The sequence below is a fragment of the Manis javanica genome, chromosome 4 (assembly GCF_040802235.1).
Source record: "Manis javanica isolate MJ-LG chromosome 4, MJ_LKY, whole genome shotgun sequence".
Taxonomy (NCBI): Eukaryota; Metazoa; Chordata; class Mammalia; order Pholidota; family Manidae; genus Manis; species Manis javanica.
The window spans coordinates 155,588,800-155,605,186 of NC_133159.1; the positions used below are offsets into that span (position 1 = coordinate 155,588,800).

Genomic DNA, 16,387 nt, shown 5'->3' on the forward strand with positions numbered 1-16,387 from the left:
ATAAGTAAGAAGTCTATATAAAAATGGTTTCCTTACTAAAGCACTATTGCTTTTTTTATTCCAGGTATTAGTCTTAAAATTTTGTGTGTTTTTTTTTCTTTCTTCAAAATAGATGATCCATAATTATATGGAACACTTAGAAAGAACAAAACTTCATCAGCTCTCGGGGGGTGATCAACTAGAGTCCACAGCTCATAGTAGAATTAGGTAAGCTTTGTTATACATTTTGCCTTGAGAAAAACTGAAATAAATTGTCTGTTTCTGTTTCTAGAAGCAGCATATCGAGGTATTTTGATTGTTTTCTAACACTTCTTGGAGATTATTATACTAGGTTTAAATTTTTCTAGTTTGTAGGATAGCTGAACATTGTTCATTTCTCCTGTATAATTGGTTTAAATTTCTTTTTATTACAGACAGGCGTGTTTGAAAGGGTTAGCTAGACTTCTCTTTGATGTAGCAGTGTGAATAAATTATGTAGATCTCTAAGCATTGTAGCCAATGAGCTAAGCCAGGATTCTCAGTGGAGAGGAAAAGAGTTAATAGGCTGGCTGTGGCTCTGGTTGCTGCATAAATGCTAGGAGCAGCAGCTCTGTGGTTTTGAGGTGCGGAGAGCGGGATGACGTCATCGCTTCAGAGCTGCTGCAGGATGGAGTGGAAAGCTGCTGCTGATGGCATTGTTTTTGTGGCAGCAGCTGAATGACAGATCCTCATTACAAAGATACCCCTTTGGCCCCCGTGTAGGCCTCCTGGTTCGGGCGTTTCACCATGCCAGCACAGCGCCATGAGTCCTGGATGCATGCTGCTGTTTGTGTTTGGCTTTGTTGGCGGGGCGGTGGTCATTAATTCTGCTATCTTAGTATCTCTCTCTGTTTTGCTGCTTGTGCACTTTTCTATTTCTACCGGTGTGCCAGCTCTGACGCAGAACCTACCAAGGATACTCAGGTACTCCATCCAGTCTGTCTTAGACGTCCCCGTTTACTTGGCTTTTCTCAAATTTTTAACTTCATGGGTCTGCTTTGTAACCATTTCTGTTGCAGTTTGAAACAATGGAAAATGGCCTGAAGCTGGGATTTCTGTTCTTATTTTTAGTAATTTCTAGGCCTTCACTTATGGATACGGCTTTATGTTTGGAAACCACCTACTTAAGAAAAGGCTTTTCATATTGTACTTATACACAAGTACAAGGTCAGGGTGGTCTTATTTTAAGCAGAATGCTCAAAGAGTAAAGGGGGGGGCAGCAAGAGTAGAGCACCAGGGCCAAGTTCATACAACCTCTGCATTTAGCTTCTGAGCATTTAGGGGCAAATATCTTTCATGCTGGAATTGTAGTGGATTAGATACAGACCATAGGCGTTCATTTTATTTAACTTACCTCTGGATTGGAGGTTCAGGCATCATTTTTGCGATTTTTGCAGTTTTTATTAGCAGCTCATAGGAACTGGCATATATAAATATTTTTCTCCTGAAAGAAAATATATTTTAAAGTGAAAGGATTTAAAGCTTAAAGGCTTTAGGGCAAGGAGTGCATTTTTTCCCTGTTATTTACACATCAAAGTTGTGAAGGCTTTACAAAGCCTATTCACTATTGTTTTGTCAGATGTTGCCCTCTCTTTGTAGACTTGGGTGACAAATATCCATGCTTGCTTGTGGGGGTAGTAATTAATCTCTGTAGCTCTTCTGCTGTTCACTCTACTTGCACCCTGCAAGAGCCATCTTCTGCATTTTAGAAGCTTAAGGTTTTGGTTTCATTTGTTTTCTAACTCGTCAAATTAAAACTGTCAGATTTGTTCAGGTTTCTGCTTTGTACATGGTTTTAAGTGAGGGTTCATGGTGTATAGCTTTTATTATTTGAACATTTACTTGAAGTACTCAGTTCCTTGTTGTGGATTTAGATAAATTAAGATGAATTAAAGTAGTAAATTGTTCCTTTTTATCCATAGATCATTCGTGTCTAACATTAGTTTAAGACCCAGAAATTAAATTTCATCTGTGATTTAAAACTAGATATTGGTCATTGATTTTTTTTTTTCCTGATTTTATAAAAATTAGGAACAATCTTACTACTTGTGCATATCTTAGTATGTAAACGATTTGTGTGTATGTCTATATAAGCTTTTAGGAAATTAAAAATGCCTTAACTGAAAAATATGTAGAATATTAATAAGACTAATTTTAAAGGGCTGTCTTTGGTTTCCATTCTGTTTGAGAAGGCAGGCAGGCTGTGCCAGGTAGTGCTGCGTGGTGGGTTGGAGGCTTTGGAGCTGGACTGCGTGGGGGCAGCTGCTCGGCCACATGTCAGCTGTAGGCCCATTGGCAAATTGCTTAGTCTCTCTGTGCTCCGAGTTTCCCCCTCTGAGATTCTTGCCCTATTGGATGGCCTTAAAAATCAGGTGACATTGTTCTTTGTATTTATTCAGTTGCAGGACATAGAGTATCTTCAACTAGTAAATGATTTTCGTAGTCACTTATATGTACCCCATTTTTAGCAGAACTATTTTAGCTCCTGTTATTTTAATGACAAAATAACTTGAGTAAATTCTGAAAGTTCCTTGAAACAAAAATGGCTTTTGATTTGACTAAATAAAAATATCAAAGTCTTCGGAAGATGACTGGTTAGCCAGAGACAGGTAAGATTCCTCAAGGGAGGAACAACCTAAGACAGGCACAGTCACAGGGGGGCCATCAGGTGAGAAATTGGGGATCAACAGAGGTGAGGCTTAGAACCTCACCCCCCCTGTTTTGAGAGAAATCTTCTGCATCCGTGAATGTTTTGTTGCCCTTGTCTAGCTTGGATTAATACTTAGTCTATAGGCACACACCTGATCATCTACATTTGCCCTCTTATAGCACTAAACTATGTTTTCTACCTTTATCTTGCATCTACCTACCACTTCAGCATTTTATTAAAAAAAAAAAATAATAATAATAAGGGAGAAATGTGGGATTCACATATAAATCAAGTATAAAAATCAAACGAATATTCATATTTGACCTGATTGTTTATAGTTCATAATGCATGATCAAAACCGAAAGTTTCTGTGATGACTGCCCTTGTACTGTTCACCATGTAAGAACTTATTCACTATGTAAGAATTTGTTCACCATGTAAGAACTTGTTCATTATGCTTCAGAAGATTAGAGACTGACGAGAATTAGGCTTGGGGTGGATTAATGATTGTGCATTAAGTCCCCTATACAGAATTTTATTGTTGTTAACAACCATTTGATCAATAAATATGAGAGATGCCCTCTCAAAAAAAAAATATCAGAGTCTTCAATATTAAGATCAAATTGTCAAGATGTAGGTGGTTCCAAGGAAAGTACATGGTCTTGAATGGAACAGGTCTGACTTTGAATCCCATCTCTGCTAGTTACTAGTGTCTGAAGTCTCTGAGCATCATTTCCCTAATCTGAAAAGTGGGGAAAATAATCCCTATTTCCTTATGAGAGTGAAATGACATTATGTAAATAAATCACCTCTCTCAGTGCTTGGCACATGGTGAGTGTTGAACAAATGTAAAAAAATTTTTTTACTGCCCTTTGTGTGTGTGTATAGTAGATTTTTTTAAACAGTTATTTGTTTTAAATGTGAAGATAGCCCAAAAACTATTTCAAAACATTTGCGAAATTGTTTGTAAGGTAACATTTAAATGCCCAACTAAAAAAGGACATATAGAACTAAAGCAATTAAAAAAAAGAATATAACAAGGATTCTGATAATTGAGGATAACTTTGTTTCTAGACAGTAATAGCATATTGCAACATCTGGGGTTTAAACCTGTCATTTGATATTTTCCACATGTCCCACTCTTTGGTTTTTGACGTGTTTTACTGAAGCATTTAATTCATAGAGTACTAAATATACATACCAGCATCATGCAGCACTGATGTTCCCCTTTCAGGGTTTCTTTTCAGAAGTATGTTTCAGTGGACTTGCATAATTACATGTCCATTTCTCTCCCCAAACTCTTACATAATCTATCAGCTCAAAAAGGAGAGAAATATGTAATAATACTATTTTTCCAGAAGTTAGAACAGTGTAACTCAGAGCATCGCTGACCCTCTTGACAGCTAGCTACCAGTCTCTGAAGAAAAGTTCCCTCTCTATAGAGCAGTTTCTAAATGATTAGTAAGAAAGAATGTAAGGGGGTGTGGATTCTACTTCTATTTTGGGTTGTAGACATAGTTAACAGAAGTAGAAAAGTAAAACTTGGATCCACAGGAGGCCCCTTCCCCAGATACTTTTGTACTTTTTTGGTATCTGATATGTGTGAAAATGAGTGTGTTGTCATTAGTACAGGATGAAAATGACTGGCCTATATTTTGATTTCTGCTAGCAGTGTGATGGATTCTCAGGAAGTCTGAGTCACCTTTCTGGTTGTCTTTGCATTATGGGTTAGAGAGCTTTCCACTAAAGTCTTACCTGATTAATTAAATTCACAGTCACTTTTTTTGCTTTAGTCATTAAGATAAATTAAAAAATAAGTAAGTCACCTAGTAGCTCTTAGACCCACAGATTTTTGTTTCCCAACATACATTCCCCCAAAATTGAGGTTATAAATATATATGTTTATCACACACACATGCACACAGACACACACACACACACACATCTGGTTAACAACTTCTTATTTTGTCAAGTGTGGCATTAAAAGACATTCACTTTCCCATCACTACCAACATCATTTGATGAGAGAACAGGCATTTTAAATTTAAAGAAGCAGAAAAGATGTACAAGGGTAAGTCATTTTCAAGAAAAAACATTCATATATGAAATGTGTATGTATACAATATGTACTATATTACCCAACAAGGATATAATAATGCCTCTTCTCAGCATACACATAAATGAAAACTATCGCTAAACCAGCATTTAGGAATAATGGCTATAAAGGGAATAGCTGACTGATTAATTTACACAAACTTAAATTTGATATTAAAACCTAGCCTTTTATTATGCTGCCTACCTAAGTTTGAATTTTCCTCTAAAATCAAATAGGAAAAGCACCCCCAAGTGTAAAGAAGTGAGTAATTAGCTTTAACTTACAGAGAAAAGTCCTGTTTTATTTCCTTGTGCATATAACTTTAATAAGATAGAATTTCTCAACCCAGTCTTTGAATCTTTTCTGCACTCAAACTGTTCTGACAGTTTTACTGGTCCTTTATGGTTGTCGTTAGGAATGGAAGAGTGTACCCTTTGTGCTAAGTGAGGGCACATTTCAAAAGTGGCTTAAGTTTCTTGGCATAAAAATGAACTTACAGAATAAAAGATTTATGCAGCAAACTGAATATTTTCTCACTTCTGTTTATAAGTGTTTAGTGTTTGAATCTAACTTACACTCTTATCAGTAGAAGTATGAGTTCTAGGAGGCCTCAGACCTTTAGTGTCTTGTTAGTTTGCACTCTTCTGAGTTAGTGACCCAGGATGACCTATTAGTAGGCTTATTTCCAGCCTCTAAGAGCCCTTTGATTTAGAATCTTCTGTGCATTAACAAAGGATATGTTTCTTGTTGAAATTCTATTATTAAAGTTGTAACTCTTGTTCATTGAAATTTCCCACAAAGCATTGAAAACTCTACAGTCTTCTCATAGAATTTATTTGCCTCCTTGTTTAGAAAAGTTGACAGTGGTTTTCTCATATGTACTTGTGATTGAAAGGAACTCATATACTGTTTTTGTAGAAGAAAATAGCTTTTATGCTTTAGGGGATAAAACTTTTGAGTTCTTTTTACCATTTAATCAGTAGCCCTGATTTAGATCATATATTGATTTTCCACAAGGCAGAAAAGACATACCCTGAAGAGGTTTGGGTAAACATCTAAGAATTAGTGTGAGGACTGGGGAGGTTTAGAAGCAGGGGTTGGAGTCACTTCCAAAAGAGGAGGTTGCAGCTAACTTAAGCATGACTGAAATTTAGCAGCTCTTCTCACTGTGAAACCAGAGCACAGATTGCTTTCCTGGGCAGTGAACTCATCAGTAACTTAGAAAATTTCCTAAATTATTTCTTACTACTTTTTAAAGTTTATTTCTTGGGGCTCATTTAAACTTCTGTGACTCTATCCTATTTGGTAAGTCTACTTCAGACTAACCAGAAGTATTATTTAAGAGTGATGATTCTAAAGCAATGACACCCCAGGCTTATTACTTATTATCATGATGAATAAAAATTAAAAAATGAATGAATGCTTTTTTCCCCCCCTCTGCAAATAGAAAAGAACGCCCTATATCATTAGGGATTTTCCCATTACCTGCTGGAGAGGGATTGCTTACTCCTGACACTCAGAAAGGCGGAGAGACTCCAGGATCAGAACAATGGAAATTTCAGGAATTAAGTCAACCACGTTCTCACACCAGCCTGAAGGTAAGCTTTACTCTGCTGAAATCTTCAGTTTACATATCATAAGCTTTCTTTTCCAAATTGGAGTATACTAGACAACTAAAACAAAAATGGTGTAATAAAATGAAATGGTGTACATTTTGGTTGGTGAAACTAATGGCTTTTTAAAAATTGGAAATGAGCTGTTCCCAAAGAGTTTTAATTATTTTCTGTTCTCTTTCAAGTTATGTAGAAAAACATAGTTAAGCATTATTACATCTTGATTAACATTAGTGGCACTAACGACCAAATTTCTATTTGATTTAGGCTACATTATTTGAATTTAGGATGGGGTGACTAGTGAACCTAATTGTTTTTTAGAATTGAAAATCATTGCCACTTTAAATCCTTGGTTCACTGCTGGAAGCTTCACAATTTAGTGGGGCTTCACTTTTTTGAAAGAAGAGAAAATGGGTTCCTTCCTCAAAATTCTTCATAAAGTAACACCCAAAAATGCATTGTGTTTAGCTAAAAAGGCCTGGTGCTAGTTCATTATAGGTAATATTCTTGACCAAGAACTTGTCATCAAGTAAGTTATAAATATAATCAATAATGTACTCCAAGATTGGAGGTGATTTTTTTTAAATGTTAGTGTTTAAAAAAAATTAAAGTTATAATGTTGATTATAAAAGAACTGTTACATTATACAGTCTCTCATAAAATGAACAAGCCACCTACAATGAATACAAATGAGTTACTTGCATTTTATCTCCTTTTCTTGTTCTTTTCTGCAAAGTACTTTTATCATGGTCTAGGTTCTTAAGATACTTCTAAAATATTAAGTCATTTACTTACTTATTTTGTCTCTTTATCTCTACAAAGAACATAAAGTCCATGTGATTTGTTTGCTGCTGTATGCCTAGTATTTAGAAAAGTGCCTAGCACTTGCCACTTGGAGCATGTTTATTGAATGAATTATTTGTTTTAGATGTTAAAACTCTTAGGATAATATAAATGGTCTCTCCCTCAGTTCTAGTAGGTAGAAGCATTTGGAATCATTCCACTGACCATTGAAATGTGCTCAAAACAGTAAACAGTCAATAAATATTTGATAGCTTTCCCCCTACTGAAAAGTATTTTAGCAGTAAGACTAATCTCACCTCTCCCCCTTCTCTTTTCCTTGTTGCTCGGTTTATTAGAAGCTAATCATACAGCTTCTCAGTGTCAGTCCACAGCGATACCCACACTGGCTTTTTAGCCTGTCTATAGGTTTAATAGATGTTCCAAAACACCCATCCCTCTCAGTCGCATACTTGCTGAGTCCCTTTCCCAAAACAAAATTAAGTAGGAGGGATGCTTTTAGTACATCAAAAATGTCTGCCACATAGTAACTATATTTTACTTACTATCCAGAAAGGCACCTTAAAGAGAAGATTATTATAATTATCTTAACCCAGTGACATGTTGTGACAGAACTTAACTGGCAATTTATAAACTGATTAACAAGATTATTAATACGGATTTAAGCATAGGAGTTTTTTTGGGTCCTTCCTAGATATACTAAGGCAAGTATTTCCTAGAGAAATTTCTAAAGTAAAATCCTCTCCCTCTCTTTACTCTGGACATGGAAGCACTAAATGAGATAAAAGCCTATCAGATAAAGATTTCCAGGAACAGAGTGGTACATTAAAAAATGGTAAAAGTCTAGTATGTAAAGCAAGTGTAATATATTTGTTTATTATTTACCTAAGCCCTTGTTATTAACCAGATGTTGTTCTCTAACTTTACAAAAGTCTGGGGATTGAGGTTTAGAGCCCATTTGCGGACTGTCACACGGACCACTAGTCTTGGTGTCCATGTGTGACAGGAACTGCCTTAGACTGTCTCTAAAGTATTATGTAATTTTCATTTCTCTCAGAACTTTGGAGATGACCTAGCTATATTTAGGGCATGCTTTGTCTTTGTTTTGAAAGAATTGAAGGTGAGAATTATAGTTAATATTAATTTTGGGCCAATCACTATGTTGTACACCTGAAATTAATATATTATACATCAGCTGTACTTTAATTAAAAATAAAATTTTTTTAATTTGAAATATTTTAGAAATAAAACTAATGTGCACAATTTTTCTGTGAAGTAAGATTAAGGTGAAAATGTTATGTGAGAAAACCACATGATGAGTTATAACCAAGGAAACAAAACTGTAGGAAACTCTGTGGCATAAGAGTGGCAGAAAAGGGGACTCACCAGTGACTGCAGAGATGTGGACCTTCGCTGTTGCTCTGTTGCGGATATCCCACTCTGAGAGAGTCGTAGTGAATGAGGTTCTTTCTTCAGGTACTGGAAAATCTGCCAGGAGTGATACACCTAAAAAAATGTACAAGTTGTCCTTAAAATGAAGTATCTGTGCATATTATTTCTTCATTTCTCGTATTCTTGTGGGGTGAATAACAAATAAGTGAAACAGTAGAATTTCAAGCATTATTGTGTACTGTTTGAAAAGGCCCTGGAAAAGGGCTGGAGAGTAACTAGGAGGAGGGATGTTTATTTCAGCGCTGTGAAGGAAGGCCCTCAGAGGAGGGGACTTACACCCTAACAGGAGGGATGCACAGGTGCATGGAGAAGTCTAGAAGATGTGTTTCAGGATGATCAGGTAGCATCTGTGAAGGCCTTGAGGTGGGGACGCACTTGGGCATGTTTGAGGAGTGGTTGTTTTGTCTTCATCCTGTTCCTCTGAGACCTTGATTCCTACCTACTGCACCAACATACTTTTGTCACAGTTATCCAAAACATCCAACTTTGTAAATGTAATGGAAAATTATCATTCCCAGCCTGCCTTGTAGCAGCATTTGACACATCTGAATACTTTCTACTTCCTGAAATGCTTTCTTCACTTTGCTCCCAGGACACTCCCCGCCCCCCGCCCACCCCACCACCCTGGTTCTCCCCCACCTCTCTCCCCCTCTGCTCTCACTCTTGCTCACTTCTGCTCTCACGCACACTGGTTTTCCTTGCTCTCCTTTTCCATTGCTGGTTTTGGACTTCTACTTGTTAAAGTTCCCCAAGGCTTAAAGCTCAGCCCTCCCCTCTACTTAAGCTAGGTAGTTAAGTTCCATGTCTGTATATTCCATCCATACATCGATGTTTACAAATTTGAATTTCCAACTTTGGCCCCTTCCTGAACTTAAACTTCTGAATCCAATTGCTTTTCTTTATAGTTTTCCCACATATACATTTGTATCCTGCTTAGGTTACCACCAGTAGAAAGGCCCTCTTTCAAAGCCAGTCTAAATTCAACAGCTTACATGACACCTCACCTGATACCCTATTAATGGTCCTCAAATCTAGTTCAGAGATCATTTCAAGGCAGAGAATGCAAAGAAGTTTTATGTTGCATCATTAACAGAAATTTCTGACTTGGGGGGGGCCTTCTTGTGAAATTGGTAAAAGTGATTATGTTAAATGACCAAAGCTGTTCTATAAAAATGGATTATGAAAGTGCTAAGGCTGGAAATGGGCAAAAGTGTTAAAGTAGGATTGTTCCTCCAACTGAATTATGTTCATGAATGAGCTTCAAATAAAGGAAGAACTGAAGAACAAAAGGCCAAGAATAACCCAGGTAAGTACTGAAGATTAATAAGTACAAGAACTTGCCCTACTGGACATCAAGACTGACTGTAAAGCTGTAATTATTAAGGCATAGTATTGCATTATCTACCCTTTCTCTTTCTTTTCTGAAATTATGTTCTAAAGCTACTACATAGGGCAGGGCAAAGTAAGCATCCACAGGGTGGGGTAGAGTGGGGCTGGGGCAGGTATATGACCTGAGCAAGGTTAGGAGAGTATATCCACGTGGGGAAAGCCTGGTGCAGAGTCAGGGCTCCAGCAGTGTGAAGGGCATTCTGAACCAAGTGATGAGGGCCTCCCCAGGGAAGGGTGCCAGGCACAAGGGTGTCAGAGTCTAAGCAGTGAAGGAGGCAGCATCCATGGTTGAGGGGTGGGCAGGAGGCAGCCTGGAATGGAGAGGCAGAAGGTATATAGGGAAAAAAACACGGCATGGGAGAGTAACTGTGGTGGCAGAGAGGAGAAACGGTAAGAGGCTCTGGAAGTCAAGGGACAAGAGAGGTTTAGAATGGAAGGAGTTGTTAGCAGGGTCAGCTGGTGTGGAGATGTCAGTGAGGACTGAATTTTCTAAAATTGTAGGCGTAGGTTTGAGCAGTCTGAATTGCTAGGCCAATAATAGGAGTGAATGTGAATCATGAAAGGAGAAAATAGAAAGTGTAGGTTACTCAAGGTGGTTTAGTGGGAGGAAAGAGAAAGGGTAACTTCAGTTGGCAGGATGGAGGGAAAGGTCTCTTAAAATGGGAGAGACTGGGGTTGTTTGTGTGCCTAGAAGAATCCAATAGAAAGATCAATTGAGAGCGAAGGAAGATAATTGATACATCAGAATCATAGAGGAGGGCAGGGGGAAAGCAATTTCATATCCCAGCTGCAATTAAAATCTACTTTATTGATGAGACTCCTCACTTTTTCTTAGTTTTTTACTATTACAAACAATGTGGTGAATAACCTTGTACATAATTTTGTACTTGTGCCTATAATTACTGCAAGTGGGATTGCTGGATTGAAGCATGTCTTTAAGATTTTGGTAGGCACTGCCAAGTTGCCTGCCAAAGAGATTGTAGCCATTGTACTCTTCACTGGCAATATATAAGTTCTTTATTGCTTTGCAAGTTTGGAGTTAAGATATTCACTTCCTTATGCCCAAATATGGAAGTAAAGAAAATGAAATGTTTTAGATATCATTTAAAATATCCTATACATAGAAATTTCTCATTGTTTTCTAGACCTTGGCTGGTATCAATTTGCAATGATTTCAAATTCCAAACTAGTTTCATATACACATATGTATGTATATAAACCTGTATGCATATATACACCTGCACACACATAAAGACATGTCTGTGAATGTTTGCATATGGATATATACTCCCTGAAAGTATTATTTTTTCCCTTAAAGACTCTCCTGGTTTGTTGATTGTTAGTAGAATGTGACTTTAAGAATTGAGAAAAACAATTTTAATTAAAAGCACTTGTATTGGTACCAACTTGTGAAAGTTTTAAAGAGTTCTTTTGAAACCATATGACTTGAAATACTACAGTGGAACTGCTGTGAGAAGCTCTTGTTAGGTTTGGTATGTAAAGCCATTGGTCAATGCTTGCTGCATTCTTCGGGGGATGTGCTTAGCATACAGAACAGGAATTGGCTAAACAGAGCCAGCATTCTTGTTTAGAAGAATTTTCCAGCCTCCTCCATTTGTGGTTAAGTTTTTTAATTGTTCCTCCTATTTCTTTTGTTTTCTGAACTTGAATCTATATAGTAATTGAACTTTATTCCTTTATCTTCTGTGATTAAAGATTTCTATTATAAAATACATATGTAATGTTAAATTTTAAAACAGTGAAAACTCTGTTTTTTAAAACTTTTTTATATTTTGAAATATTTTAGACTTACAGAAAAATTGCAAAAATGGTACACAGTTCCCATATACTTATCACATGGAGTCTACCAGTGTTAATTTACCATAGTACAATTATCAAAACTAAGACATTAACATTGATGCAACAATAAATTTAACTAAACAACAGTGTTATATTCAGATTTTGCCTGTTTTTCCCCTACTGTCCTTTTTTAGTTACAGGATGCAGTTCAGGGTCATTGCATTGAGTTGTGTCCTCCGTTTCTTCCAACGTGTAACAGTTCCTCATTTTTCCATGATCTTGAGGAGTAAAGAGTTCTGGTTAGTTGTATTGTATAATGACTCTCAATATACGCTTCTCTGACAATTTCTAATGATTGGATTGAAGTTTTTGGCAAGAATACCGACTGCAGAAGCATATGTCCTTGTGGTGATGTTAACTTTGGTCACTTGGTTCAGCTGGTGTATGTGAGATTTCTCCATTGTAAAGTTGCTATTTTCCCCCTTTACAGTTAATTAATATCTTGGTGGATATACTTTGAGATTGTGCAAATACCCTGTTTCTCCTCACACTTTTATCTGCTGATTTTAATATCTATCAGTGAATCTTACCTTCGTTATTAACTGTGGTATTCCAAAGGTTTCTTCATCCTTGTACATTTATTAACTGGAATTTTTCCGTAAGGGAAAGCTGTCCCTCTGTCCCTTCCTTTCCCATTATTTTGTAGGTTATACAATGCTATCATTTATTTTTTGCTCAAATTCTTCTGACCTTGGACATTGGGAACTCTTTCAGGTTGACGTCTACACCCTTTGGATACTCCCATACTTTTTGAGTACTTCCTTCTTTCCTTCGTGGCACCATAAGATACTCCAGGCTCTTGTATTTTCCCCACCCAGCCCAGCAATTGACTGCTTCTCTCAGGAGCTCTGGTTCCTTTTAATGCAACTTGGTATTTAAGACCAAGATCTAGGCACTAAATGTGCTTATTGCTTGGAATATGATTGCTTCTTTGATGTTTATGTCAAATTTTTCCATTTTTAAAATATTATACGTTACCTCCTTTTAGATTTGTATATTACTCTTTGCAATAAGGTAAAATAAAAATAGAATTTTAAGAAGAGTGGATTATATATTTTAATACTTCATGTTTTTGCTTGTGACAGAGATAAGGAATTTCTCCTATAATTTCAATTTTTATTTATAAACTTTTTCCTCACATATATCCTCATTTGATAATTTCAGAAGTCATCCACAGCTGTTGGAGTTTGAAGGAGAAAAAGGTTGAAGATTTACACTTTGCTCCCCATTCATTCATTTATTCATTCATCTTACTTGAGGTATAACTGACAAAATTGTAAGATAAATACTTCTCCCCCTTTAAACTCTTGCATGGAGAAAGGGGAATTGAATTACAGTTGACCCTTGAACAACATGGATTTGAACTGCTTGGGTCCTCTTATACATGGATTTTTTCAGCAAATATATTAGAAAAATTTTGGAGATTTGCCACAATTTGGAAAAATTCACAGAGGAATCACTTAGCCTAGAAATACTGAAAAAAATTAAGGAAAAGGTTAGGTACATCCAATCCAATACTGTTATGAATATGACTGTAATACTGCATGCCATAAAAATTTTATGATCATTCATTCATTTGTGTACAGGCTAGGCTACTGTGAAGCAGCTGTGTCAGTAACACTTGGCTACCCTAAAGCAGTCACACTGCCACTGCTTTATTATCAATGGATGAATTGTGCCTGTAAATAAATATGAATTTCTTCTTTACATTATCTTTTCATTTCTGATGTCTGGTGTTAGTAATACATGTATCTACAATGTTTTGTATCATATAAGATAATATTGATGTAAGTACTGACGATTCATCTTATAAACAGATGCTGTAAACAGCACAGTACTGTGAATGTATTTTCCTTACTACCTAATAACATTTTCTTTAACTTTATCGTAAGAATACACCATAAAATACATGCAACAAGTAAATATACCATATAATACATGTAACATACAAAATATGTGTTAATCAACAATTGATGTTTATTGGTAATATATCTGGTCAACAGTAGGCTACTAGCAGTTAATTTTTTGTGGACTCAAAAGCTGTATGTGGATTTTTGACTGGACAATGGGGTCAGCGCTCCTAACTCCCACGTTGTTCAAGGGTCAGCAGTAGTTCCTTCTCAGTAGGTCTTTATAAGTGAGTGAGTTTTGTTTTTCTTTTTGGCATATTTATTGGGTTGTTTGTTGACCAAGATGGTAATGTATGTTGAGAAGTAAAATTAATAAAAATCTAAATAAACACTGATTGAAAGTGATACCGCTGAAAAACTTATATTTTAAATATCTCCTTTTGAAGTATTTGGCACGTATTTATTACGTACTTACTGATATTTAATGTTCAAACAAGATTTTAGAATAGAAAAAATAGCTTTAAAAATATCCTGTTGAAGAAAAATACCTTGCTTTTTTGCATTAAAAATATTGATGTCCACAATGCCAGATACTAAAAATGCTGTTAAGGTGTTCTAAGTCCACATATTTTATAAAACAGGCTTAATAATTTTTTTTAATGTTAAAGCAGTTTCACAATTTTAAATAATATGGAAGAATCTGGAGTAAAAATATAATTTCTCCAACCCTAAATTCCCCTTCTTCTCTCCAGTCATTGTGAATAGTTGGTATATCCTTCAGACCCGTTTCTTTATTTATATACATAGATAATACATGTTCATAATGTCTTTGTAAGATGAATGGGATTAGCTCTAAGTATTTTTCTGTATCTTTTTGTTTTCATTTAAAAATGTATGTTCACAGTCTTTCCATTTTTATATATAGAGAGCCATCCAATTTTTAATCTAGACTTTGATGAAATGAATAGTTGAGAAGTGTTTGAAGATGAGAATCCAGAATCAAAAGATCACAGAAACAAACATTAAGGGAGAGGCCATCTGGTTTCTATAAAGTCAATCAGGCCTTGCTAATCTATGGTTTTTTTTGAGGGAATGAAGAGAGCTAGTGCCGTATTTTAAGCTTTCAAAAAGTCTTTGATGAATTTCCAGATGAAGAATATTTAAAAGTTGGAGTTGCATGGCATTTAAGGGAAACACTTTTTTCTCATGGAGCAAAGGTACAATAGAAAGAAAGAAATATGAATAAATAGAAGTTTTTGTGAAAAAGGATTTCATTCTTGGTTGCCTTTTGATTATTAGTGTTATCTCACCATTTCAAACATTTCTAAGTATGTCAAACTGGAATATTTTGTATGTTAAACCATTTTTTGCTTACACTTAGAGGCTTAAAGGGGAGTAATTTTAAGTCAAAATAAAACCCCAAATCCTTAATATAGTAGATTAGAGAGGGATGGGTTTTGTTACCTAAGAGAGATTACAAGTCATAGATACTTAGAAGTAAGCTAACTTAGTAAATACATTATTATTTTTTTCTCTTTTATAATCTTTCCCTCTTCCCAGGTCAGCAGTAGTCCTGAAACTGTGAAGGCTGTAGAATAGGAGATGGGAATGGTGTTTCAAAACATTTTTCAAAATGTAAATAATAAAAGTGATTAACTATTGGTTACTCCCTCAACTGCTGTTCTCAAGACATCAAGTGCTCAGTTTAGAAGACTACTGTTGTTATTCACTAAAATACACAATTATTTCCTCTACAGTGGTTTCCAGGGCTTTACTGTAGTCTATAATTTACTCCTCCTCTAAAGTCAGCATTTTGAAATTAAAGAAAAAAAATACAAGTAAATCCTTTGGAAATTCAGCCTCTTTCCATTTATCCAGGAGGAAAACAAGTATGCTTTACACAAAAACCTTCCTCAGGACAGAATATACATGATTTTTTGTATGTATCTTGGAAATAGCTCAGTATATCATGTTACCATGGGCAGTCTGTCTTATTCAACAGATTTCTTAAGCACCCGTACAACTTCACTTCAACAAACATCTGTTGAGAGCCCATTTAAGGTCAGATTTGATATGCTAGACACTGGGGATATAAAGACAGACTTCTCCCACACACTAGGTCAGGATTAACCCAAGTCCACAGAAGGTCTGTGGCAGTGAAACAGTGTCCTCAGTTAGGACATTGATCACTCTCCTTTTATAATGACCCTAAAGTGTAATTTACATCTAGATTTATTTCATTTAAGTGTGTCTAGAATAATGGTTCTCAGTGTTTCTTTGGGTCACAGACTTCTCTAGGAATCAAAGTTATGAAACCCTCCAAAAAATATATGCATGCACAGAATTTTGTGATTCTGTTATGCCATCGAGTTGTAAATGAAAAGAGCTTAAGAACCACTGCTGTACCTTTTAACTTTTGCTTGGGGAGAATAAAGTGTAAACATAAAAATAAAATATGTGGGGATAAGTGTTATGATGGGGATCCCAAGGGCTAATTAGTTACCTTTTGTAATCGACTTTACTTTCATTAGCTTAAAATGTTTGAACATAAAAGACAGATTTATGTAGCAGAGTAGTTTGCCCCTTTATTTAGCTTATTTCAGATGAAGTCAGGTTGGCTACATAGGAAAACAGGTACATTGGAACAATTCTAAGTTGT

General features: G+C 35.8%; 1 protein-coding gene across 6 annotated transcripts in view; it reads left to right on the top strand.

Moving 5' to 3' along the window:
- Positions 1–16,387, top strand: part of SPAG9 (sperm associated antigen 9) — a 163,842-nt gene that overhangs the window by 72,863 nt on the left and 74,592 nt on the right. For 4 of the 6 annotated variants that reach the window (XM_036999026.2, XM_036999029.2, XM_073235428.1 and 1 more), the window contains 2 exons: positions 113–207; positions 6,211–6,361. In XM_036999026.2, coding sequence (XP_036854921.1) covers positions 113–207; positions 6,211–6,361 — 246 coding nt within the window. Of the gene's footprint in view, positions 1–112; positions 208–294; positions 943–6,210; positions 6,362–16,387 lie in introns of those variants that run through there. The other 2 variants (XM_017669491.3, XM_017669494.3) reach the window with 2 other exon arrangements.